The sequence below is a fragment of the Bufo gargarizans genome, chromosome 7, assembly GCF_014858855.1.
Source record: "Bufo gargarizans isolate SCDJY-AF-19 chromosome 7, ASM1485885v1, whole genome shotgun sequence".
Taxonomy (NCBI): Eukaryota; Metazoa; Chordata; class Amphibia; order Anura; family Bufonidae; genus Bufo; species Bufo gargarizans.
Genome location: NC_058086.1, coordinates 128,267,500 through 128,292,166, shown reverse-complemented (window position 1 = coordinate 128,292,166; position 24,667 = coordinate 128,267,500). Strand labels below are relative to the sequence as shown.

At 46.4% G+C, this 24,667-nt stretch overlaps 1 protein-coding gene across 4 annotated transcripts in view; it reads left to right on the top strand.

The window, feature by feature from the left end:
• The window catches only part of LOC122943421 (complement factor H-like), a 115,903-nt gene that overhangs the window by 10,529 nt on the left and 80,707 nt on the right, over window positions 1–24,667 (top strand). For 2 of the 4 annotated variants that reach the window (XM_044301143.1, XM_044301146.1), the window contains exon 2: window positions 20,278–20,454. In XM_044301143.1, coding sequence (XP_044157078.1) covers window positions 20,278–20,454 — 177 coding nt within the window. Of the gene's footprint in view, window positions 1–13,247; window positions 13,306–13,358; window positions 13,416–20,277; window positions 20,455–24,667 lie in introns of those variants that run through there. The other 2 variants (XM_044301144.1, XM_044301145.1) reach the window with 2 other exon arrangements.

Genomic DNA, 24,667 nt, shown 5'->3' with positions numbered 1-24,667 from the left:
AACAAATACAAATTTATGTTGTTTTTCTTTTGATGATAAATACACTATCTTGGTTAGTTAAAATTGCAGAAAGCGCTAGGACATACTGGTGATAGCAGGAACTTTATTTAAAATGCTGCTAAAATGACTGCAAATGCTAATTTGTGTTAAAGAGATCTCTCATGAAGTGCCTTTCTTACTGAATACCTCATTCCTCATGAAATAGTTAGTTTCCTTTTTTTTAGAACTCTATATTGTTCCTCTGTTATTTCTTCCTAGAAATTAAGATATAAATGAATAAATGACACATGGATATTTATGTCAGCTGTTTGTCCCTACAATTACATATTTATAAATAACTAGACATTATAGACAATAACAGGCGCCAGAATTGGCCGACGCACAGAACAATCATCACACCGTGCTCCGACTGATCAACGCCGCCCCACACACCGGCCGCACTGCCCACACCCTGAGCGCCGGCCGATCAATGCTGCACCACACGGCACCCGCCCCGTCCATGGAACGCAGTGGGATGATTGCTCTGCACGCCGGCCAATTCTAGTGCCCGTTATTACGTATCTTTGTTACAGAAAGTTTGGCTAACTATGTAACTTTTACTTTGAATGTATGTAAAAATGTAATTGTATGTAGTGCCTGATAATGTTTTTATTTGTTTTTACATAACTTTTTACAGAAGGTTTGGCTAACATTGTAAATTTTACTTTGCATGTATATAATAATATACAGTTAGATAGAAACATATATAGATAGGTAGATATATAGATAGATTGATAGAAAGATAGATAGAAAGATAAATTGCTAGATAGATAAATAGATAAATTGTTAGGGTACTTTCACACTTGTGCTATTCTTTTCCGACATTGAGTTCCGTCCTAGGGGCTCAATACCAGAAAAGAACTGATCAGTTTTATCCTAATGTATTCTGAATGGAGAGCAATCCGTTCAGGATGCATCAGGATGTCTTCAGGCCCTGAGTGCTCCGCCAAAACGGATCCGGCATTGCGGTCTGTGCATGCTCAGACCACAAAAAATGTGAAAAAAATAAATGCCGGATCTGTTTTTCCGGATGACACCGGAGAGACGGATCTGGCATTTCAATGCATTTGTCATATGGATCAAGATCCTGATCCGTCTTACAAATGCCATCAGTTTGCATACATTTTGATGGGTCCGTCAGGCAGTTCCGGCGACTGAACTGCCTGCCGTAATCCTCTGCCGCAAGTGTGAAAGTACCCTTAGATAGATGGATAGATAACTAGAAAGATAGTGTAAAGATAGACATTTAGATAAGATAGATATATAATAGATAAATAGATATGTGATAGATAGCTAAATAGACAGATAGATGGTTAGATAGATAGAAAGATAAATAGATGTATAAATAGCTAAATAGATAGATAAATTGATAGATGTTAGACGCTAGATAAATAGATACATTGTTAGATATAAAGTACAAAACAAGGGCAGCACAGCAAAAGAGCAGCAAAGAGATTGGTATAGTAGGGTGCCAGCGGCTGTGTGGGCGATCCACCCACCTCACTTAAATAAAATTGATAAACTCCACGGCACATCCAGGAGCAAAAGTAACAAAAAGGTTTATTCACCAGACATACAGCAACGTTTCAATCCTCTAAGTGGGATCTTTCTCAAGCAAATGGTGATGTCACGTTGCTGTATGTCTGGTGAATAAACCTTTTTGTTACTTTTGCTACTTCTGGATGTGCCGTGGAGTTTATAATTTTTTTACATTGTTAGATAGATAGATAGATAGTGAAAAGACAGACATATAGAAACATATATAGATAGGTCGCTATATGGATAGATTGAAAGAAATATAGATAGATAGATACATAGATAGATAGATAAATAGAAATATAGAAAGAAAATAGATAGTTTGGTAAATAGTTGGATAGATACATTTTATTAGCTTGATGGGAATTAATAGCTTCGGGAAAGCTGGGTACTTCAAAGAAACCTGCTAGATTTGTAGATACATAGATAGCTTGATAGATAGATAAATTAATTGTTAGATAAATGGATAGATAGATAGATAGATAGAAAGTGCAAAGATAGTTACTCATATATATATACAGAAACATATATACCGTAGATAGGTAGATATATAGATAGAAAGGTAAATAGATAGATAAATAGATAAATTTTAGATAGATGAATAGATCGAAAGATAAATAAACTGTTAGATACATGGATAGATAGAAAGATAGTGGAAAGATAGACAGTGGATAGTTAGATAGCTAAATAGATAAAATGGCAGATAGATAGAAAGTTAGATATGAGAGGGGGCCGACAGATCAGGATAAAGGAAACAGGGGATGAGGAAAAAACTGTACTCACCATAAATCTATACAACACCGGCACCATCATGATACAAGGCAATGAGGGAGATCCGTTACACTTTCCTCATATCAAAAACCTGGCCCAAAAATACAAGTCAGAAGAAAAACCAGAGATGACCCCCAAAGACCCCTTTGAGGCTTTAGGTGAGGATGCTTCCCACCCAACACCCAGCATTCTCAGAGACTGTTTATCTCAATTAGAAAGAGACTTCGTTCAAGGAAGAACTTCAAAGAAACTAAAATAACAAAAATGCAAATGACAAAGTACTTAATGAAATAAACTAATTGAAAGGTGAATTTACAGCAGCTCTGGGAGAAATGCAATGTAAACTGCATGCCCTACAACAAGAAAATAGAAAGCTACAACAAGAGATAACAGATCTAAAGATGCAGATACAGAATCAGGAAGGATAGTCAGGGAAAAGCACAGACACAATAACAACCAGCATCCAGAACTTTATACCAAAGGTTTGTAGCACAACACCAGAAATGAATGTAACCACACCAACCAATAGCGGATTGCTACACGCGAAGACAGAGCCAACAATTATTAGAACCCCAAGCGCAAATCAACATGAAGACCCAGTAACAGGACCGAACAGCACCCAGGAAACCATCGCCAAACAGCAATCGCCTGTAAGCCCCAATGTCCAGATACAGTACTAATTGTAGACTCCAATGGGAAATATCTGAACATAAGGTGGCTTTTCCCAAAAGAAAGGGTTCAAAAAATGTATTGTTCAACGATCGAACAAGTCACAGCAGTTACCAACAATCCACACTTCACCAATCCAACCAATATCATCATACATACGGGTACAAACAACCTTCAAGACCATCAACAAAAACTGGCAAAAACTGCACAACAGAAGTTCCTGGCCAGTAAAATAATAGTGTCATTCCTGCTGCCCAGAAAGGATGTGCCCAATGATACCATCCAAACCATTAACACTGAACTAGCAGCTAAGATTTAGCTCTGTGCCAAACGTCACCCTGGCACAACACCTCGCCATAAACCGCCTTCATCTATATGACAGCAAGCACCTCAATAGGCAAGGAGTCAGCCTCCTGGCCAAAGAAATTAAGGACATTCTACTAAACAGAACCCCCTGGCCTAGACCCTACACAGGCCAATTTGGAGACAACAGGGAAAGTCCATCAACAACACAAAGACCTCAAGTATCAAACGCCGCACAACAAACAGGAAACAAGGCCCTGTACCCCAATGCGAGCCACCAGAGGCAAAAGGCATGGAGGAAACCACCCGCCTCACACAGAGAAATACAGAGCAGAGACCTAGACGAGATAAAAAAAACCTGCTCAGAACTTTATGTAGAACATTCAAGTGACTGGACAACACAAGCCTTTTCTATCATACCAAAACCAGTCAGACCCCCAGCTCGTCCTATGAAAACCGCTCATTACAAGGTATAAGAACCCGCTATGACATGCTTTAAATTCAGCAGCTGGAACATCCAAGGTCTGAACGCGTCAGCCTTTGGATGTAAAGTAAATGATCCAGACTTCACCCAGAGTTTGAGAAACATCGACATTCAAATCCTTCTAGAAACATGGACTAAGGCAGAGAGAGAGTCCCTGGCACCCACTGGATATAGGAAAATCTCGGTCCCGGCCCTGAAAAAATAAAACCACCAAACTTTGCCACTGTTCGGAAGGAATACTAGTGTGGTATAAAGTGGAGCTCCATGAGAAGATCAGACCAGTGAAACGGGGAAACAGTCATAGCTGGATCAGAATAGACCGCTCAATCCTCAAATACCAGTCTGACATCTACCTCTCTGCGGCTTACATACCACCACCTGAGTCCCCCTACTACAACCCAGAATGCTTTGAGATCCTGCAAAGTGAAGCCACCCACTATCAAACCCTGGGCAAAGTCCTTATCATGTGAGACATCAATGCCAGAACAGGCAGGAAAACAGACTACCTGACCACAGATGGAAACATCTATATATATGGAGCACAGACCAACAGCGACAGCTCAGTACATACAGAGAGGAAGAGTTACGACAGCGGTAAATAAAAGTGGCAAAAAACGGTTGAATCTTTGCCGAAGCCTAGGACTCCACATCCCCAATGGACGCACCAAGGGAGACTCTTTTGGAAGGACTACATTAAACTCCCATGTGAGTAGCAGCGTAGTGGACTAGGGCATCACAGACATGGACCCTACAAACATTGGGGGCTTCATACGCAGCACACAATCGCACTTGTCTGATCACAACCAAACATCCCTATATATTAAGTCCACAAACAAATCACCAGGATAAATACCTCAGCAGGCGGGGTTCTTCATACTACCTCCATCTTATAAGTGGTCCAAGATATCGGCTCAGAAATATAAAGAGCTGCAGAATAAACCAAAAATCCAAGAGATGCTCTACTACTTCAACAACAAGGTGTTTGAGATAAACCCAGAAAGAGTCAACCAAGCTGTAAGAGGTCTTAATAATATAGTTTATGGCAGAAATGGCTGACCTGAAAAAGTCTAGCCACCTGAAGCAAAAAGAAGATAACCCCAACGCTTGGTTTGATGAGGAGTGCAGAGCTGTATGGAAGACCTTGAGATCGGCCTCAAATAAAAAGCATAGAGATCCCAACAACACCAACCTACGGGAAGTTTACGACACAATGCAGAGGCAATAAAAAACCCTCCTCAGAAGGAAAAAGCAAGAATATACCTCAACCAAACTTACACAGCTTCAAAATGCCCTTCAAGATAACTCCTACTGGGAATTACGGAACCACCTGGGCACAAATGACAAGAAAAACAACCTCCATATTTGAAACTGCAACATCTGGCTCCAGTATTTCAGAGACCTCTACAGAGACATCCCAAAAGAAGGACATAACCCAGACCAAGAACAAATGAGGTCAAAACTGAAGAGCATGGAAGAGACACTTAAAGATTTCCAAAACCCGATAGGCTCACCCATAACACTGCAGGAGATATCAGAGAATATCAACCATAAGAGGTAAGAAAGCCAGCGGCACAGATGGCATCCCACCTGAAATGATTAAGTACAGTCCACCAGCAATATAGGCAGCCATTGCAAAACTGTACAACATTGTGCTAAGCGCTGGCTACTTCCCCCAAGCTTGGAACCAAGGTGTCATGACCCCAATATACAAGAGCGGGGACAGGTATGACACGGCCAACTACAGAGGGATATGTGTCAGCATCAATCTGGGGAAACTATTTAACAGTTTCCTGAACCAGAGAATCCTCGGCTTTCTCACCCAGCACAATGTACTCAGTAAAAGCAAGCAGGGTTCATGCCAAACCACCGCACCACAGACCACATCTACACCCTGCACCACCTCATCCACAGCCATGTCCACAACACAAAGCAGGGAAAGATATACGCTTGTTTCGTGGACTTCAAAAAGGCCTTTGACTCGGTGTGGCACCCAGGATTGCTCCTGAAGCTATTGGAGAGCGGAATAGGAGGTAAGACATACCACTTAATCAAAAGCTCCTACACCGAGAACCGATGCAGCGTGAAGGTAAATGGGAAAATAAAAGCTTACTTCCAGCAGAGCCGAGGAGTCAGACAGGGCTGCAGCCTCAGTCCAACTCTCTTTAACATTTACATCAACGAGCTGGCAGCTGCTCTGGAGACCTCCTCAACACCAGGTCTCATCCTCCATAACACTGAGTTGACATTTCTCCTATATGTGGATGATCTTCTCCTACTATTACCAACTGAGAAAGGTCTCCAAGACCAGCTAGTCATTCTGGAGAAATTCAGCACCACATGGGCCCTTCCCATCAATTTAAAAAAGACCAACACTATGGTGTTCCAGAGATAGGAAAACAAAGTTAGCCAAGCCCCCTACCTTCCCGCTACACAACCACGCTCTTACAGCCACCAACAGGTACACATACCTGGGCCTGATAATTGACCAAACCGGGAGCTTCAAATCAGACATTGAGGAGCTGAAAGACAAAGCATGCAAGACCTTCTACAACATCAGAAGACGACAGTCTGGCTTAAAATCTTTGACTCTGTCATTGCACCAATCCTCCTGTATGACAGTGAAGTCTGGGGCCCTCACACGTACCCCAACTGGTCAAGATGGGATTCCCGCCCAACAGAAATATTCCACCTGGAATTCTGTAAGCATCTCCTCCAGGTCCTGTCAAGGGGAGCTGGGCAGATTCCCTCTACACTTTACAATCCAGAAGAGGGCGCTATCATTCTAGGGCCATCTACATGGTAGTAGTGAAGGCTCCCATCACCATAAAGCCTTGCTACACCAAGGTATCCCAGGCAAGGCAAAGCCCCAAAATCAACTTACTGAAACCCAGCCCGACCAGAAAATCACCCCACAAACCTCACAAAAGTTGATATCAGAAACACAGTAAACAAGAGGAATACGTCAGTGAATGGAGGAAGGAGGTGAGAGCACCCCAGAAGCTAACAGTGTACCACAGCCTGGAGAGAGGCTACAAACTTGCCCAATACCTGGAGAAACGAGGGAACCCCAGAGACCGGAAAATCCTGAGCTGCTACAGACTAAGCACCCACAGCCTGGCCATAGCATCCATGCAGCGTTGACAGAGCTACATGCCTAGAGAAAGCAGACTGTGCCAGCAATTCCACCTGGAGGCAGTGGAGGATGAGGCCCACTTCCTGATATACTGTCCCAAATACTCAGCAGTGAGGCACATCTACTTTAGGAGACAATCTGATGCAGGGGCGTAACTAGAAGTGACTGGGCCCCACAGCAAATATTTGTAAGGGCCCCCTCCAGCGCGCTTCACACCTCCCTCCTTCTGTGTAAACCCCACTCCTTTGGCACAGTGTAGCGGTATACTGTATATTGTGTGAAGAAAGATTTAAAGAAAATCCAGCTCCACTTGTATAAAGTAATATGTTTATTTTGCTTGCGATAAAATCTCATCCATAGGTTACAAAAAATAGCAGTCTTGTCTACGCGTTTCGGGCTACCAGGGATCTGTCCATGTATACACCTGATTAGACTCGTAGTCAAGCAAGTCACGGTTGTATTTCCTTTGCTTGAATTTCATGAGGTCATCCTCCATTTTTTGGAGATCATGTTTTAATTTATTGTCCAAGTTGATAAATTCAGGATTGTTGATATGTGCGCACAAGGTTTCTTTTTTTTTTTTATGTTATCCCTGAAGTCCACCAGGGCTTGGCTTTCATTAGTGATGACCAGATTCATTAATTTCAAAGAACACTCTGATAAAATGACTTCCCACTCTTTCAGAAAGGTATCCAAATATATGGTAGTAGGTTTTTTCGTTAGTCTAAGCCCTCTGGGGATCATTCCTTTATCCGTATATTTTTTAAGGATGTAAGGTCCCACCATGTGTGGAGCTCTCTAGACATAAGATTTTCAAGTGAAGACATTAACATGGTAAGTTGTAAATTCTCCTGGATGGATTTATTGGGCGTATCATAGATGGCATTCATTCGCTCTCCCCTCATCGTCCCCCAGAGGACGGAGCGAAACATGTGCCATAAAACGCACCTTGTGTGAACACCGCTTATACAGCCGAGGCAGGGAGTGCACGCTCTCCTGACTTACAATAAAGGAGAAAGATAGAAAGTTCAGCAGCTCTCACCTGCCCTTCCTCCAGCTGTGAGCATGGTTAACCCGAGTCAGGTAACGGGTAACTGAATGCAGAAAGATTTGAAGAAAATCCAGCTCCACTTGTATAAAGGAATATGTTTATTTTGCTTGAGATAAAATCTCATCCATAGGTTACAAAAAATAGCAGTCTTGTCTTGTCTACGCGTTTCGGGCTACCAGAGATCTGTCCACGTATACACCTGATTAGACTCGTAGTCAAGCAATATTCTCGGATACCTTTCTGAAAGAGTGGGAAGTCATTTTATCAGAGTGTTCTTTGAAATTAATGAATCTGATCATCACTAATGAAAGCCAAGCCCTGGTGGACTTCAGGGATAACATAAAAAAAAACGCAAGAAACCTTGTGCGCACATATCAACAATCCTGAATTTATCAACTTGGACAATAAATTAAAAGATAATCTCCAAAAAATGGAGGATGACCTCATAAAATTCAAGCAAAGGAAATACAATCGTGACTTGCTTGACTACGAGTCTAATCAGGTGTATACGTGGACAGATCTCTGGTAGCCCGAAACGCGTAGACAAGACTGCTATTTTTGTAACCTATGGATGAGATTTTATCGCAAGCAAAATAAACATATTACTTTATACAAGTGGAGCTGGATTTTCTTCAAATCTTTCTGCATTCAGTTACCCGTTACCTGACTTGGGTTATCTGTGCTCACAGCTGGAGGACGGGCAGGTGAGAGCTGCTGAACTTTCTAACTTTCTACTGTATATTGTGTGGCACAGTGTAGCGGTATACTGTATATTGTGTGGCACAGTGTATGCTATGTGTATAACAAACATATTCCACATGAAAACCTACAATTACTTGGCTTGGCCCTGGGAATCTCGGACACCACTTCCACAATTTGGCCGGGGGCTCGGTGGAGCTTATGTTGTGCTTTATCCTAATGAGAAAGATTTCATAATAAGGATTTGGAGAAGGGGCAGAGGGATAGCAGAGCAGGGAGAGGCTGGTGCTGCTTCTAGGGGGTCATACCATGGGGGAGTAATAAAGCCCACCATAATGCTCCCCCAGTAGTAATAATTCTCCTTATAATGTGACAGTGCAAAAATACCCCCTTGTAATGCCCCCAGTTGAGCTAATGTCCCCATAGTGCCCCCATAATGTGCCAGTATAAAATACCCCTATATAGTACCCCCAGTAAATTCCCCCATAGTGCTCCTCTCCCCCCTTCCTGCTAGTGTCCCTCATAATGTACCAGTATAAAATGCCCCATATATAGTGCCCCAGTAGATGCCCCTCAGTGTCCGGCCTCTGATAGGCTGCCGGCCTAGTGTCCCCCATAATGCCCTCCAATAATGTGCCAGTATCAAGTGCCTCTCTCCTCCCCCCACATGTGCCAGTATCAAGTGCCTCTCCTCCCCCTCACATGTCCCAGTATCATAGTGCCATCTCCCCCCCAATGTGCCAGTATCAAGTGCCTCTCTCCTTCCCACCCCCATGTGCCAGTATCATAGTGCCAACCCCCCCATGTGCCAGTATCAAGTGCCTCTCTCTTCCCCCCATGTCCCAGTATCATAGTGCCATCTCCCCCCCAAAAAAAGTGGCAGTATCAAGTGCCTCTCCCCCCATGTGCCAGTATCAAGTGCCAACCCCCCCACATGCCAATATTAAGTGCCTCTCTGTCCCCCCCCCATGTCCCAGTATCATAGTGCCATCTCCCCCCCCAAAAAAAGTGCCAGTATCAAATGCCTCTCCCCCCCCATGTGCCAGTATCATAGTGCCAAATCTTAGTGCCATCTCCCACCCCCCCCCCCCCCCAAAAAAAAATGCCAGTATCAAGTGCCCCCCCCCCCCATGTGCCAGTATAGGTAACATCAATATCAATGTGAAAAATTACATGAGTGAAAGTACACCATCTGAATATAGGTGAATTACAACCTGATGGACTCATATATATAAAGACACAGTGATCATAGTGTAAAAACTGGGATCCATTATAAATTGTGATAATTACATGATTCAAACCCCAATAACCACTGGTAAAAACAAAAGCCAGAATCAACGCCCAGGAAAATTGGGTGCAGCGGCTTTTGCTCTTAAATAGCGTCTTAGGACATGCCCAAACACGCCTTCAACATGCTCGGACATACCCTGACGCGCGTCACAAAATGGGTTGTCCGTAATAGATGCCGCGGGCAAAAATAAGGGGCGTTGATAGATAGATGGATATTAGAAGATATATGGGATGTGCCCTGTCATGTCTATAAAGGTTGCAGAAAGTCAAGCTATTTTTTAAACTTTATTGAGTTGTAGCCTGAATATACCTTATTAGAACGTGTCAGGACTGTCTGGTTGACCGAATAGGGGGCATGGCTGTAGTGGGCAGGGTTATGGGTGGGAAAAGGAGTGTGGCCACCACTCACTTTGAGTTGTGTGGGTGCACAACTGTTTTGAGTGCCAGAAAAGAAAAACGCGAGTGTGAAAGTAGCCTAAAATAGGAGGCATAAACTAGAATAGGCAGTCTAAAGGGTCACCAAATGTATCTTTCAGCATCAGCCACTATGATACATTTTCAGACTGTTTGTCTGTGTTTACTTTTTCTACAAATTAGACAGGATTAGTAAATGGGGACCACAGAGTTGTTAGTGTGGAAGGATGGACGCCAGGGTCAGAGGACTACTGGGATAATGCCACACTGGGAACTGTTGTACTTCTGAAAACTGTGAACTGAGAGGTGGCGATCTATACCTACTGGATGATGAACCCAACTCTCTACTTATTAGCAATAAATTAACGGTCTAAGTAGACATATATTACTTTCCCTTTATTTTCACTACTGTATGATATGATACCTATGATACTTAACTTACTAACACCTAAAAGTCTAAAAATTGAAGCATCAGTGCTGTCTACCAACTGCCCAAAATTATTACATCTTAGTGAATTTAATCTGATGTCAGTAATATACTGGCAGAACAGATTTATGAAACTAGCAAGTGGGTAGATATTTTTAAAGGAGAAACAATAACAGAGTCATGGGCAAAGTGGCAATATTAATCACATGCCAGATTATGATATTAAAATTATTACGTTATATTGAAAATCTACATTTAAAGACTCAATAAAATAAAATCAACCCTGCAGTCACATATGTAAGGCTACTTTCACATCTACATTTTTCCTTTCCAGTATCGAGATCCATCATAGGATCTCAACAGGGGTGGACACAGGTGTGGCCCCTGTGCAAAGGATGTACATGCCCCCCCCCCCCCCCCCCCCTTACCAAACTACACATTCAAATATAAACATATATGTGCAAATAAAAAACAAACTAATAAAAAATTATCTTGTGAATATGTTTACAATATATATATATTCTTTTCATACTAGGTCACGCCTCTAACTCTGCCCAAAGTAAAAAATATTCACACCCAGTCGCCTTAATGGTCCCACATAGCAATTATTCCCCCTTTGTGCCAGTACATAGTAGTTATGTCCAGATATGTGCCCCCTCACAGTAGTAATGGTCAGATATGTGCCCCCTTCACAGGAAGTTATAAAAATATATACTCACCTAGTTCCTCATGATCACAGTTCAGCCGCTGGAGCTCCACAGCAGCAGCAGGATGTAGTGTCACACATTGCTCTGCTGGTCTGTGTAGGAGGAGGAGCACAGCAGATTCCCGACCGCACCGCTCCTCCTCCTACACAGACCAGCAGTGTGAGATGTGACACTATATCCTGCTACTGCTGTGGAGCCAGGTCCATATTTAGATTTGATGCTGCCCTAGGCACTTTATTGCCAGCTTTCTCCCCCCAATGAAGTCCATACCTGATGGTAAAATGCTCCCTAGGCCTTCAGCTATCCCTCAGGACTCCCTCATACACTTGGACAATTAAAGGACTGACCTCTTCTGTGTGCGCTTGGCAGCTGAAAGGCATCTGTGTTGGTCCCATATTCTTATGTGCCTGCATTACTGAGAAAAGTGATGTTTTATTATATACAAACGAGGGTGTTACCATTACACATAGAGGCTCCGCTCTCTCTGTAACTGCTGCGCCCTCTGCACTTTAACATGGCCCGGTGGGATGACATTTTCACTAACAGGCCCTGTCAAAGTACAGTCGTGGCCAAAAGTTTTGAGAATGACACACATATTTGTTTTCACAAAGTTTGCTTCTAAACTGCTTTTAGATCTTTGTTTCAGTTGTTTCTGTGATGTAGTGAAATAAAATTACATGCACTTCATACGTTTCAAAGGCTTTTATCGCCAATTACATGACATTTATGCAAAGAGTCAGTATTTGCAGTGTTGGCCCTTCTTTTTCAGGACCTCTGCAATTCGACTGGGCATGCTCTCAATCAACTTCTGGGCCAATTCCTGACTGATAGCAACCCATTCTTTCATAATCACTTCTTGGAGTTTGTCAGAATTAGTGGGTTTTTGTTTGTCCATCCGCCTCTTGAGGATTGACCACAAGTTCTCAATGGGATTAAGATCTGGGGAGTTTCCAGGCCATGGACCCAAAATGCCACTTAGTTATCACTTTTGCCTTATGGCACGGTGCTCCATTGTGCTGGAAAATGCATTGTTCTTCACCAAACTGTTGTTGGATTGTTGGAAGAAGTTGATGTTGGAGGGTGTTTTGGTACCATTCTTTATTCATGGCTGTGTTTTTGGGCAAAATTGTGAGTGAGCCCACTCCCTTGGATGAGAAGCAACCCCACACATGAATGGTCTCAGGATGCTTTACTGTTGGCATGACACAGGACTGATGGTAGCGCTCACCTTTTCTTCTCCGGACAAGCCTTTTTCCCGATGCCCCAAACAATCGGAAAGAGGCTTCATCGGAGAATATGACTTTGCCCCAGTCCTCAGCAGTCCATTCGCCATATTTTCTGCAGAAGATCAATCTGTCCCTGGTGTTTTTTTTGGAGAAAGTGGCTTCTTTGCTGCCCTTCTTGACACCAGGCGATCTTCCAAAAGTCTTCGCCTCACTGTGCGTGCAGATGCGCTCACATCTGCCTGCTGCCATTCCTGAGCAAGCTCTGCACTGGTGGCACTCCGATCCCGCAGCTGAATCCTCTTTAGGAGACGATACTGGCGCTTGCTGGACTTTCTTGGACACCCTGAAGCCTTCTTAACAAGAATTGAACCTCTTTCCTTGAAGTTCTTGATGATCTTATAAATTGTTGATTGAGGTGCAATCTTAGTAGCCACAATATTCTTGCCTGTGAAGCCATTTTTATGCAACGCAATGATAGCTGCATGCGTTTCTTTGCAGGTCACCATGGTTAACAATGGAAGAACAATGATTTCAAGCATCACCCTCCTTTTAACAGGTCAAGTCTGCCATTTTAACCCAATCAGCCTGACATAATGATCTCCAGCCTTGTGCTCGTCAACATTCTCACCTGAGTTAACAAGAAAATTACTGAAATGATCTCAGCAGGTCTGTAACGGATCTCCTAGCACCCTGACCGGGTACCTCCGTCGATAGATGCTCCTAGTGCTTCCCGAGGTCTCCAAGCACTCCACTTGACACTGTAAGCGCTGCAGACCCCACGAACCGCTGCAGCGTGGTTGGGGTCTCACCGTCCTCCACCCACGCTGGACCCAAGACCGGGCTTCAGCTTCCAGTGGGTGAACCTCTCCTACAGCCAGAGAGCAGGAACAGGTCTTACAAGAGCTAGTAGTTATGCCAGGAGAGTATAGCAAATCTTCAGCGTATAGCAATCCCCCAGTGTTGATCAGTTACCCAAACACCAGCCTCAACATGATGAAGGATAAAACAGGCACAATACATCCCCACAATGCATCATGGTTTCCTCCTCTCTGCCCTGGAGACACCCGAGGAGTAATTAAATTATCTCTCAGGACAAAGGGAAATCGCCAATACACATGTGGGGACAACAGGACAGAAATCACCATTTAAACATACAATGTCACAACCCTTACAGTAAACACAGACATTTAACATATCCCCAGATAGCTCAAGTCTGAGTGCATATTATTAGGTGAATGGCACTCAGACTACACAAATACAATAAAATTAGCTATCTGGGTACCCTCACATAACATAAAATACAATTCCAAAGACAGATTTAAGCTGTGCGGCCGGTCTGTCTTCTCCTTTAAAGTTAGTATGGGCCATAATCCTGAGGCAAGAGGCTGGTAAACAGGCCCCTCCAAAACCCAGTGGTAAGGTTGGTTTCGCCACACATCTGCCCCTCCCAGGGAAGACTAACCAGATACCTGGCCTCATGCCGGTCGGTATCTGAGTTAGTCTGGCAGTCCACCCACAACCCAATACTGGACCTGTTGAATTTTGGGGCCTGGCTCTGTTCTGTATGTCCCCAGCTGTTTAGGGGACATCTGCTACTCCTTGTTTCCTTGTTGCTTTCTAGCTTGGAGCTGAAGGTACTTGGTGGGCAGAAGCCGACTGCACTCTGCCCCGATGCCAGCTCTTCCGCTGGGGCAGCCTGTGGGAAGTCCAGCTCTGGAGAAGAGGTTTGGGGAGGGCAGAGGCCGACTGCGCTCTGCCCAGATGCCAGCGCCTCCGCTGGGGTAGCCTGTGGAAAGTCAGCCTCTGGAGAAGAGGATAGAGGAGGGCAGAGGCCAACTGAGCTCTGCCCAGATGCCAGCTCTTCCTCTGGGGTAGCCTGTGGGATGTCCGGCTCTGAAGAAGGGGATAGGGGAGGGCAGAGGCCAACTGTGTTCTGCCCTGATGCCAGCTCTTCCGCTGGGGAAGCCTGTGTGGAGTCAGCCTCTGGAGAAGAGGATAGGGGAGGGCAGAGGCCCACTGCGCTCTGCCCAGATGCCAGCTCTTCTGCTGGGATGTCGTCAGGGAATCATATCCCCAGGACCTTGTTGCAGATCGGCTGTGGAGAGGAGGAATCGCTTACCTCCTCCTCCTGGCATTCCTGCAGGGTTGGTGGGGGATCTGAACCGGCCGTCCAGCATCCCGGTAGGCCTGGTGCAGAGACCGCGGTCCCATCTGCACCATCGGAGTTAGGGATGCTGTCCCCCTGTGGTTGGGGATAGAGACCGGTTGTCTCTTCTCTCTTTACAACACACTGCTGCTGGGGAGTCAGACCGACTGTCTCAACTCTCTGTAACGCTGCCTGGTGCTGGGTATGGGTGCGACCATCTCCACTTCTAGTAATGCTGGTTGCTGCAGGGACGTGGGAATGACAATCTCCTCTCCCTGTGATCCTGTCTGACGCTGGGGAGAGAGACCGGTTGTCATCTCTCCCTGTAAGTCAAGCTGCTGATGGGGAGTCAGACTGACTGTCTGGACTCCGGGTAACGCTGGCTGTAGTTGGGGATCTAGGCCGGCTATCCAGCATCCCTGTAGGGACGGTGGAGAGACTTTGGTCCCATCTCTACCTGCCGTCGGGAGGTCTTCCCAGAACCAGTCGATAAAGTTCCCTACTTTGGGAGTTGGTAGGGAAGCAGGGGGTATCGCCGGCAAGTCTTCCCAGTTGTAGGAGGGCAGATCTGGCTCTGCTTGTCGAGTAGGTTGGGGATGAACAGAGCTGAGCAGGTGTTGGTAGGTCTGGTCCAGCTCCCACTCCCTTGTTACCAGGTGGGTCATGTCTTTGCTCACCTCCGTTCCGTCAGCATAAACATGCATGCCCATCCGGTAGTCGTAGATGTCCCAAAAACTAAACTCCTCCGTGCTGCCAAGGTCAATGTCCTCCTCCAAGGCATCCCATAGTAACCCAGGTCCATCATAATCCTCACCCTGGGGTCTGCCGTGCTCAGTCATCCAGGGGAAATGTTAAATGACATGGCACCTTAGGGCCTGGTAAGCATCCTCTAGCCAAAGCTCCTTACAAACCAGGTTCTGGAGCTCTGTTACCCAGTCATCCAGGGGCTGCTCTCCCAAGAGACCTATCCGCATCGCCACACGCTTCTGTAGCCGCTGCTCATAACTGGGGAGACTCTCACCTTGCCGCCGCTGGGCATTTTCCAGGGCATCATACCAGTCTTCCTTTATGTCTGCATCCCTGTAGTCTGTAGCTGCCTCCTTCTCCTCCTCGTCATAGAACGCTGTCCGAAGACTAGCCGATTCCATCCTGCTGTAGCCAGGGGCACTGTACGGATACTAGCGTTGCCCTCAATTTAGTAAATCCACGAACGGTGTCTCCGAGCTGCTTCTCCTCTCACTAGGACGCCATCCCACTGCTTGCCACCAAATGTAACGGATCTCCTAGCACCCCGACCGGGCACCTCCGTCGATACATGCTCCTAGTGCTTCCCGAGGTCTCCAAGCACTCCACTTGACACCATAAGCGCTGCAGACCCCACGAACCGCCGCAGCTTGGTTGGGGTTTCACCGTCCTCTACCCACGCTGGACTCAAGACCGGGCTTCAGCTTCCAGTGGGTGAACCTCTCCTACAGCCAGAGAGCAGGAACAGCTCTTTCAAGAGCTAGTAGTTATGCCAGGGGAGTATAGAAAATCTTCAGTGTATAGCAATCCCCCATTGTTGATCAGTTACCCAAACACCAGCCTCAACATGATGAAGAATAAAACAGGCACAATACATCCCCACAATGCATCATGGTTTCCTCCTCTCTGCCCTGGAGACACCCGAAGAGCAAGTAAATTATCTCTCAGGACAAAGGGAAATCGCCAATACACATGTGGGGACAACAGGACAGAAATCACAATTTAAACATACAATGTCACAACCCTTACAGTAAACATAGACATTTAACATATCCCCAGATAGCTCAAGTCTGAGTGCATATTATTAGGTGAATGGCACTCAGACTACACAAATACAATAAAATTAGCTATCTGGGTACCCTCACATAACATAAAATACAATTCCAAAGACAGATTTAAGCTGTGCGGCCGGTCTGTCTTCTCCTTTAAAGTTAGTATGGGCCATAATCCTGAGGCAAGAGGCTGGTAAACAGGCCCCTCCAAAACCCAATGGCAAGGTTGGTTTCCCCACAAGGTCCTTTAATGACAGCAATTAAATGCAGTGGAAAATTTTTGGGGGATTAAGTTAATTTTCATGGCAAAGAAGGACTATTCATCTGATCACTCTTCATAACATTCTGGAGTATATGCAAATTGCTATTATAAAAACTTAAGCAGCAACTTTTCCAATTTCCAATATTTATGTAATTCTCAAAACTTTTGGCCATGACTGTAGACAGGGAGCGGCTGTTGCAGAGACAGCAGAGCCTCTAGGTGTAATGGTAACGCCCCGTTGCTCCTAGAGGATCATTTGCATATATTAAAATATTCGTTTTTTTTTTCCTCAATAAGGCAGGTATATACAGCCGCTCCCTCAAGCTGCAGGAAGGCTAAGGCCCCTTTCACACGGGCGAGTTTTCCGTGCGGGTGCAATGCGTGAGGTGAACGCATTGCACCCGCACTGAATCTGGACCCATTAATTTCTATGGGGCTGTGCACATGAACGGTGATTTTCACGCATCACTTGTGCGTTGTGCGAAAATCGCAGCATGATCTATATTGTGCGTTTTTCACGCAATGCAGGCCCAATAGAAGTGAATGGGGTTGCGTGAAAATCGCAAGCATCCGTAAGCAAGTGCGGATGCGGTGCGATTTTCACGCATGGTTGCTAGGATGAAAGCCTATTCACTGTATTATTTTCCCTTATAACATGGTTATATGGAAAATAATAGCATTCTTTAATGCAGAATGCTTAGTAGAAGGTAAATTGAGGGTTAAAAATAAAAAAATAAATTAACTCACCTCCTCCAATTGACCACGTAGCTTCCTTTCTCCTGTTATTTCTTCAGGACCTGTCAAAGGACCTGTGGAACATCACTGTGCTCTTCACATGATACATCACATGATCCATCACCATGGTGATGGACCGTGTGATGAGCTCAGTGACGTCACCACAGGTCCTGAAGAAAGAACAGGAGACCGGCAGCTACGTGATCAATTGGAGGAGGTGAGTTAATTTAATTTAATTTTTTAACCCTCAATTGACCTTCTACTAAGCATTCTGTATTAACCACCTCTCGTCCGCCCATAGACTATAAACGTCCGGGAGGTGGTTCTATATTTCTAAATAGACGTTCCAGAACGTTCGTTCAGAAACTGCAGCTGCACGCTAATCGTGCAGCTGCTGATCGGGTTGCACGTGGTCAGTGACAGCAAGGCAACCTAGAGAGAGAAGGCAGGTACAGTGCCCAGGCCTTTTGGATCGCTGCATACACAGCGCTAACCGAGCGCTGTGCATGCAGAGCAGGACCGGAGAGTGCAGGAACTGTGTGAGGTCTTTCACAGACCTCGATCAGCCCTGCACTGGAGGCTGTACAGTGCTGTATTGCGCTGTACAGCCTCTCTGGGGGGTGTATTTCTGCTGTAACTGGGGCTACTATGTCAGCCCCAGTTACAGGAGAAATTAACCGTGAAAAAAAAAAAAGAAAAAGTGAAGTAAATGTCCCCCAGAGGTCTTGTATGACCTTATGGGGGACGAAAAGTGTAAAAATAAATAAATAAAGTGTTAAAAAAATTAAATAAAAAAAAGGTTTCACATGTAAAAAAAAAAAAATTCCCCAAGTAAAGAATAAAAAAATGTTAAAAATAGAAAAATAGACATATTTGGTATTGCCGCGTCCATGATGGTCGGCTCTATAAATATATCACATAATCGACCTAGTCCAATAAACACAATAAAAAAATTAAGTAAATAACTGTCAAAAAAAGCTATTTTTGTCACCTTACATCACAAAAAGTGCAACACCAAGTGATCAAAAAGGCGTATGTCCCACAAAATGGTACCAATAAAACCGTCACCTCATCCCGCAAAATATGGGAAGCAACAGAATAACGTGCAAATGTGCACATATCTGACATTACTTTGCACAGGAGAATTAGAGGATTTAAGGTATCGTCCCAAAATTAAAATTAATCACCTGATAATTGTCTGATCCCGGGAGTTCTCGAGAATGGGTGTCTTGTTTGCCTATTTGAATGGAGCAGAGGTTGAGCATGTGGACTGATATTCCATTGAAAGTCAAAGCCGAGTACAGCTATCTCCAGCAGTTTAACAGAGTTTGGATGATACTCTCACTGTCTTGATTGGGGGGGGGGGGGGGGGGGTCCTATCCTATGGAGGTGGTGAGATTTAGTCTTGTTAGTCTTGGGATAACTTTTAATTTTTAGGGAATAAAATTATCCATGGTGCATTTGAAGATGTTTGTCTATAACAACACAAACAAACAATCACATAGGATCCTAATTTGGCCACATATGCATCTAGAATAAATCAATGTAACATGCTAACCTAATACAATCACAAACAGTAACATGGGGAATAGGAATGCATACAGAGCCTTGTAGCCATAGAGATAAATATGTACCTGGTTATGAACTGTAGGTGTTAATCCAACATGTGCGAATCATGGCTGATGGACCTTAGGGTACATCACATATCATGCACTACCATTTTAGTCTACAGTACAAATAGAACAACCATTGCAGTTTGCACTGACAGTGTTTTTCTAGGTTTGTTTTTGGTGTAGGACTCACACCACTTACATTAGTCAGGAAGACTTTCCTTGTTGATAAACTGTTCCTCAGCAATGATTTGCCCATGTTGGATTAACAGCTACCGTTCATAACCATGTTTATCTCTATGGCTAAGGCCCTGTATACACTCCTATCCCCCGTACCACTATTTGTGATTGCTTGTATGTTTTTCTTTATGTAGATTTTATGTTACTACTTATGTTTACATCATGACATGAAGGATGTGATCTGTGCTGGAGTCTAGTCACATGTTGTTATAGGACTAATCAAGGGGGGTCTGCGCCCCATAGGGGAGGGTCTGTATACTAGGACTCCATCTTGATTTTGTTATATATATGTACCATACGGTATAATGTGACATGCTTGTTTGAAAAAGGCTGTTTAGCCGAAACGCATCACATTCTGTTTATGGCAATGAAGTGAAGATTTATTAGCATTAAAAAGTGAGTGCGGATTCACTTCTTCTACGTAAATGAAACTGAAAGCAGCAATCTGCTTCTCTAGAGCCAGAAACCAGCTAGCCACATATTTCCCCGCCGTGGCTTTTACAGAGTAGCTTTTCGTTCTTACTCATACATCAAGGTCCACTGGTTCTCTGTCCATATACCGAGTAGGTCAGGAGACAACCCCTATAATACTTATTCCAGTTGAGTATCACTTATGAAATACATTAAATATGAATACTAAAATATGAACGTATTTTCAAGAAAATATTCCATTAGAACAACTAGGTTAAAATGTTCATTTCCTTTTAACGTACATATTAACGTTCTTGTATTTGTCTAGGCACTTGTAAAGCACCAGGTCTGGAGAATGGGCGTCATGTGTTGAATAAAGTTCTCTTTGAAGTTGGCGAATGGCTGCAATATCATTGTGATGAAGGCTACATGACTGCAGAGCGGAATATTGTGGAAAACGTACAATGCCTTTCATCTGGATGGTCAGCGGTACCTCAGTGTTCTGGTACTGTAAGCCAGTCCAATATTTACCTAGTGTAACCTACTTCTACTTTTATATGTTTGTTCTGTTGTAAGGTATCATTCACATTCTGCGGATCAGCACGTCCCACCCTTTGTTAGAAATGCCTATTCTTGTCCGCAAAATCTCTTGGATAATAAACCTCTACGGATGCAGACAGCGCACGGTGTGCGATTTACATCTTTTGCGACCCCATTGAAATGAATGTGTCCAGATTCGATCTACAAAAATGTGGGTCGGATGGAGACTGAAACTATGGAAGCGTAAAAGCCCCCTGAGATATGGTAGGAGAAGCACTGAGATGTATGCAGGGCCGGCTCCAGGTTCATGTGGGCCCTTGGGCGATAAAGTCTCAGTGGGCCCCCTTACACAGTGATACCTCTCTGAGTACAGATAATATAGTAGATGTCCCCTGCAGTCCTATGTGCTAATAATGTAGTAGTGGTACCTAAAGTCCTACTGTATGTAAAACGACAGATCACACTAGTGCTGATAATGTGGTAGTGTTACTTGCAGTCCTATGTAAAACCACAGATAACACTAGTGCTGTTAATGTGGTAGTGGTACCTGAAGTCCTACTGTATGTAAAACGACAGATAACACTAGTGCTGATAATGTGGTAGTGTTACCTGCAGTCCTATGTAAAACCACAGATAACACTAGTGCTGATAATGTGGTAGTGTTACTTGCAGTCCTATGTAAAACAACAGATAACACTAGTGCTGATAATGTGGTAGTGTTACCTGCAGTCCTATGTAAAACCACAGATAATACTAGTGCTGATAATATGGTAGTGTTACGTGCAGTCCTATGTAAAACGGCAGATAACACTAGTGCTGATAATGTGGTAGTGGTACCTGAAGTCCTATGTAAAACCACAGATAACACTAGTGCTGATAATGTGGTAGTGTTACCTGCAGTCCTATGTAAAACCACAGATAACACTAGTGCTGATAATGTGGTAGTGTTACCTGAAGTCCTATGTAAAACCACAGGTAACACTAGTGCTGATAATGTGGTAGTGTTACCTACGTCCTTAGTTTGCCTCCCTGTGCCTCTACCACGACTCCATGCTGGTGGTGCTGCCTCCTCTTCCATCTTCTTCTTCTTGCCCCGCACCGAATGTCCTTATGCAGCTGCTTCAAGACATAGAAACACTGTGGGCATAGTGATGGTGACACACAGGGAGAGACACATACATAGGGACACACAGCTAGGCCTCACCACACTCCAGCCAGGCTCCTCTCCGTACAGAAACACACAGGGTCACTAGTGAGGTGACAGGAGGAGGGGGGAGCAGAGTCAGTAGTGGGCTGACAGGAGGAGGGGGGAGCAGGATCACTAGTGGGGTGACAGGAGGAGGGGGAAGCAGGGTCACTAGTGAGGTGACAGGAGGAGGGGGAGCAGAGTCACTAGTGAGGTGACAGGAGGAGGGGGGAGCAGAGTCAGTAGTGGGCTGACAGGAGGAGGGGGGAGCAGGATCACTAGTGGGGTGAGAGGAGAAGGGGGAGCAGGGTCACTAGTGGGGTGACAGGAGGAGGGGGAGTAGGATCACTAGTGGGGTGTCAGGAGGAGGGGGAAGCAGGGTCACTAGTGGGGTGACAGGAGAAGGGGAAGCAGGGTCACTAGTGGGGTGACAGGAGGAGGGGGAGTAGGATCACTAGTGGGGTGACAGGAGGAGGGGGAAGCAGGGTCACTAGCGAGGTGACAGGAGGAGGGGGAGCAGGGTCACTAGCGAGGTGACAGGAGGAGGGGGAGTAGGGTCACTAGTGGGCTAACAGGAGGAGGGAGCAGGGTCACTAGTGGGGTGAAAGGAGGAGGGGGGAGCAGGGTCACTAGTGAGGTGACAGGAGGAGGGGGGAGCAGGCTGATAGGAGGAGGGGGAGCAGGGTCACTAGTGGGCTGACAGGAGGAGGGGGGAGCAGGATCACTAGTGGGGTGACAGGAGGAGGGGGAAGCAGGGTCACTAGTGAGGTGACAGGAGGAGGGGGAGCAGAGTCACTAGTGAGGTGACAGGAGGAGGGGGGAGCAGAGTCAGTAGTGGGCTGACAGGAGGAGGGGGGAGCAGGATCACTAGTGAGGTGACAGGAGGAGGGGGGGAGCAGGATCACTAGTGGGGTGAGAGGAGAAGGGGGAGCAGGGTCACTAGTGGGGTGACAGGAGGAGGGGGAGTAGGATCACTAGTGGGGTGACAGGAGGAGGGGGAAGCAGGGTCACTAGTGGGGTGACAGGAGAAGGGGAAGCAGGGTCACTAGTGGGGTGACAGGAGGAGGGGGGAGTAGGATCACTAGTGGGGTGACAGGAGGAGGGGGAAGCAGGGTCACTAGCGAGGTGACAGGAGGAGGGGGAGCAGGGTCACTAGCGAGGTGACAGGAGGAGGGGGAGTAGGGTCACTAGTGGGCTAACAGGAGGAGGGAGCAGGGTCACTAGTGGGGTGAAAGGAGGAGGGGGGAGCAGGTTCACTAGTGAGGTGACAGGAGGAGGGGGGAGCAGGCTGATAGGAGGAGGGGGAGCAGGGTCACTAGTGGGCTGACAGGAGGAGGGGGGAGCAGGATCACTAGTGAGGTGACAGGAGGAGGGGGGAGCAGGATCACTAGTGGGGTGAGAGGAGAAGGGGGAGCAGGGTCACTAGTGGGGTGACAGGAGGAGGGGGAGTAGGATCACTAGTGGGGTGTCAGGAGGAGGGGGAAGCAGGGTCACTAGTGGGGTGACAGGAGAAGGGGAAGCAGGGTCACTAGTGGGGTGACAGGAGGAGGGGGAGTAGGATCACTAGTGGGGTGACAGGAGGAGGGGGAAGCAGGGTCACTAGCGAGGTGACAGGAGGAGGGGGAGCAGGGTCACTAGCGAGGTGACAGGAGGAGGGGGGAGCAGGCTGATAGGAGGAGGGGGAGCAGGGTCACTAGTGGGCTGACAGGAGGAGGGGGGAGTAGGGTCACTAGTGGGCTGACAGGAGGAGGGGGGAGCAGGGTCACTAGTGGGCTGACAGGAGGAGGGGGGAGCAGGGTCACTAGTGGGCTGACAGGAGGAGGGGGGAGCAGGGTCACTAGTGGGCTGACAGGAGGAGGGGGGAGCAGGGTCACTAGTGGGCTGACAGGAGGAGGGGGGAGTAGGATCACTAGTGGGGTGACAGGAGGAGGGGGAAGCAGGGTCACTAGTGGGGTGACAGGAGAAGGGGGAGCAGGGTCACTAGTGGAGTGACAGGAGGAGGGGGGAGCAAAGTCACTAGTGAGGTGACAGGAGGAGGGGGAGCAGAGTCACTAGTGAGGTGACAGGAGGAGGGGGAGCAGAGTCACTAGTGAGGTGAAAGGAGGAGGGAGAGCAGGGTCACTAGTGAGGTGACAGGAGGAGGGGAAGCAGGGTCACTAGTGAGGTGACAGGAGGGGGGAGCAGGGTCACTAGTGAGGTGACAGGAGGAGGAGGGAGCAGGGTCAATAGTGGGGTGACAGGAGGAGGGGGGAGCGGGGTCACTAGTGGGGTGACAGGAGGAGGGGGGAGCAGGGTCACTAGTGGGGTGACAGGAGGAGGGAGAGCAGGGTCACTAGTGGGGTGACAGGAGGAGGGGGGGAGCGGGGTGACAGGAGGAGGGAGAGCAGGGTCACTAGTGAGGTGACAGGAGGAGGGAGAGCAGGGTCACTAGTGAGGTGACAGGAGGAGGGAGAGCAGGGTCACTAGTGAGGTGACAGGAGGAGGGAGAGCAGGGTCACTAGTGAGGTGACAGGAGGAGGGAGAGCAGGGTCACTAGTGAGGTGACAGGAGGAGGGAGAGCAGGGTCACTAGTGAGGTGACAGGAGGAGGGAGAGCAGGGTCACTAGTGAGGTGACAGGAGGAGGGGGGAGCAGGGTCACTAGTGGGGTGACAGGAAGAGGGGGAGCAGGGTCACTAGTGGGGTGACAGGAGGAGGGGGGAGCAGGGTCACTAGTGAGGTGACAGGATGGGGGAGCAGGGTCACTAGTGAGGTGACAGGAGGAGGGGGAGCAGAGTCACTTGTGAGTTGACAGGAGGAGGAGGGAGCAGGGTCACTAGTGGGGTGACAGGAAGAGGGGGGAGCAGGGTCACTAGTGAGGTGACAGGAGAAGGGGGGAGCAGAGTCACTAGTGAGGTGACAGGAGGAGGGGGAGCAGGGTCACTAGTGAGGTGACAGGAGGAGGGGGGAGCAGAGTCACTAGTGAGGTGACAGGAGGAGGGGGGAGCAGGGACA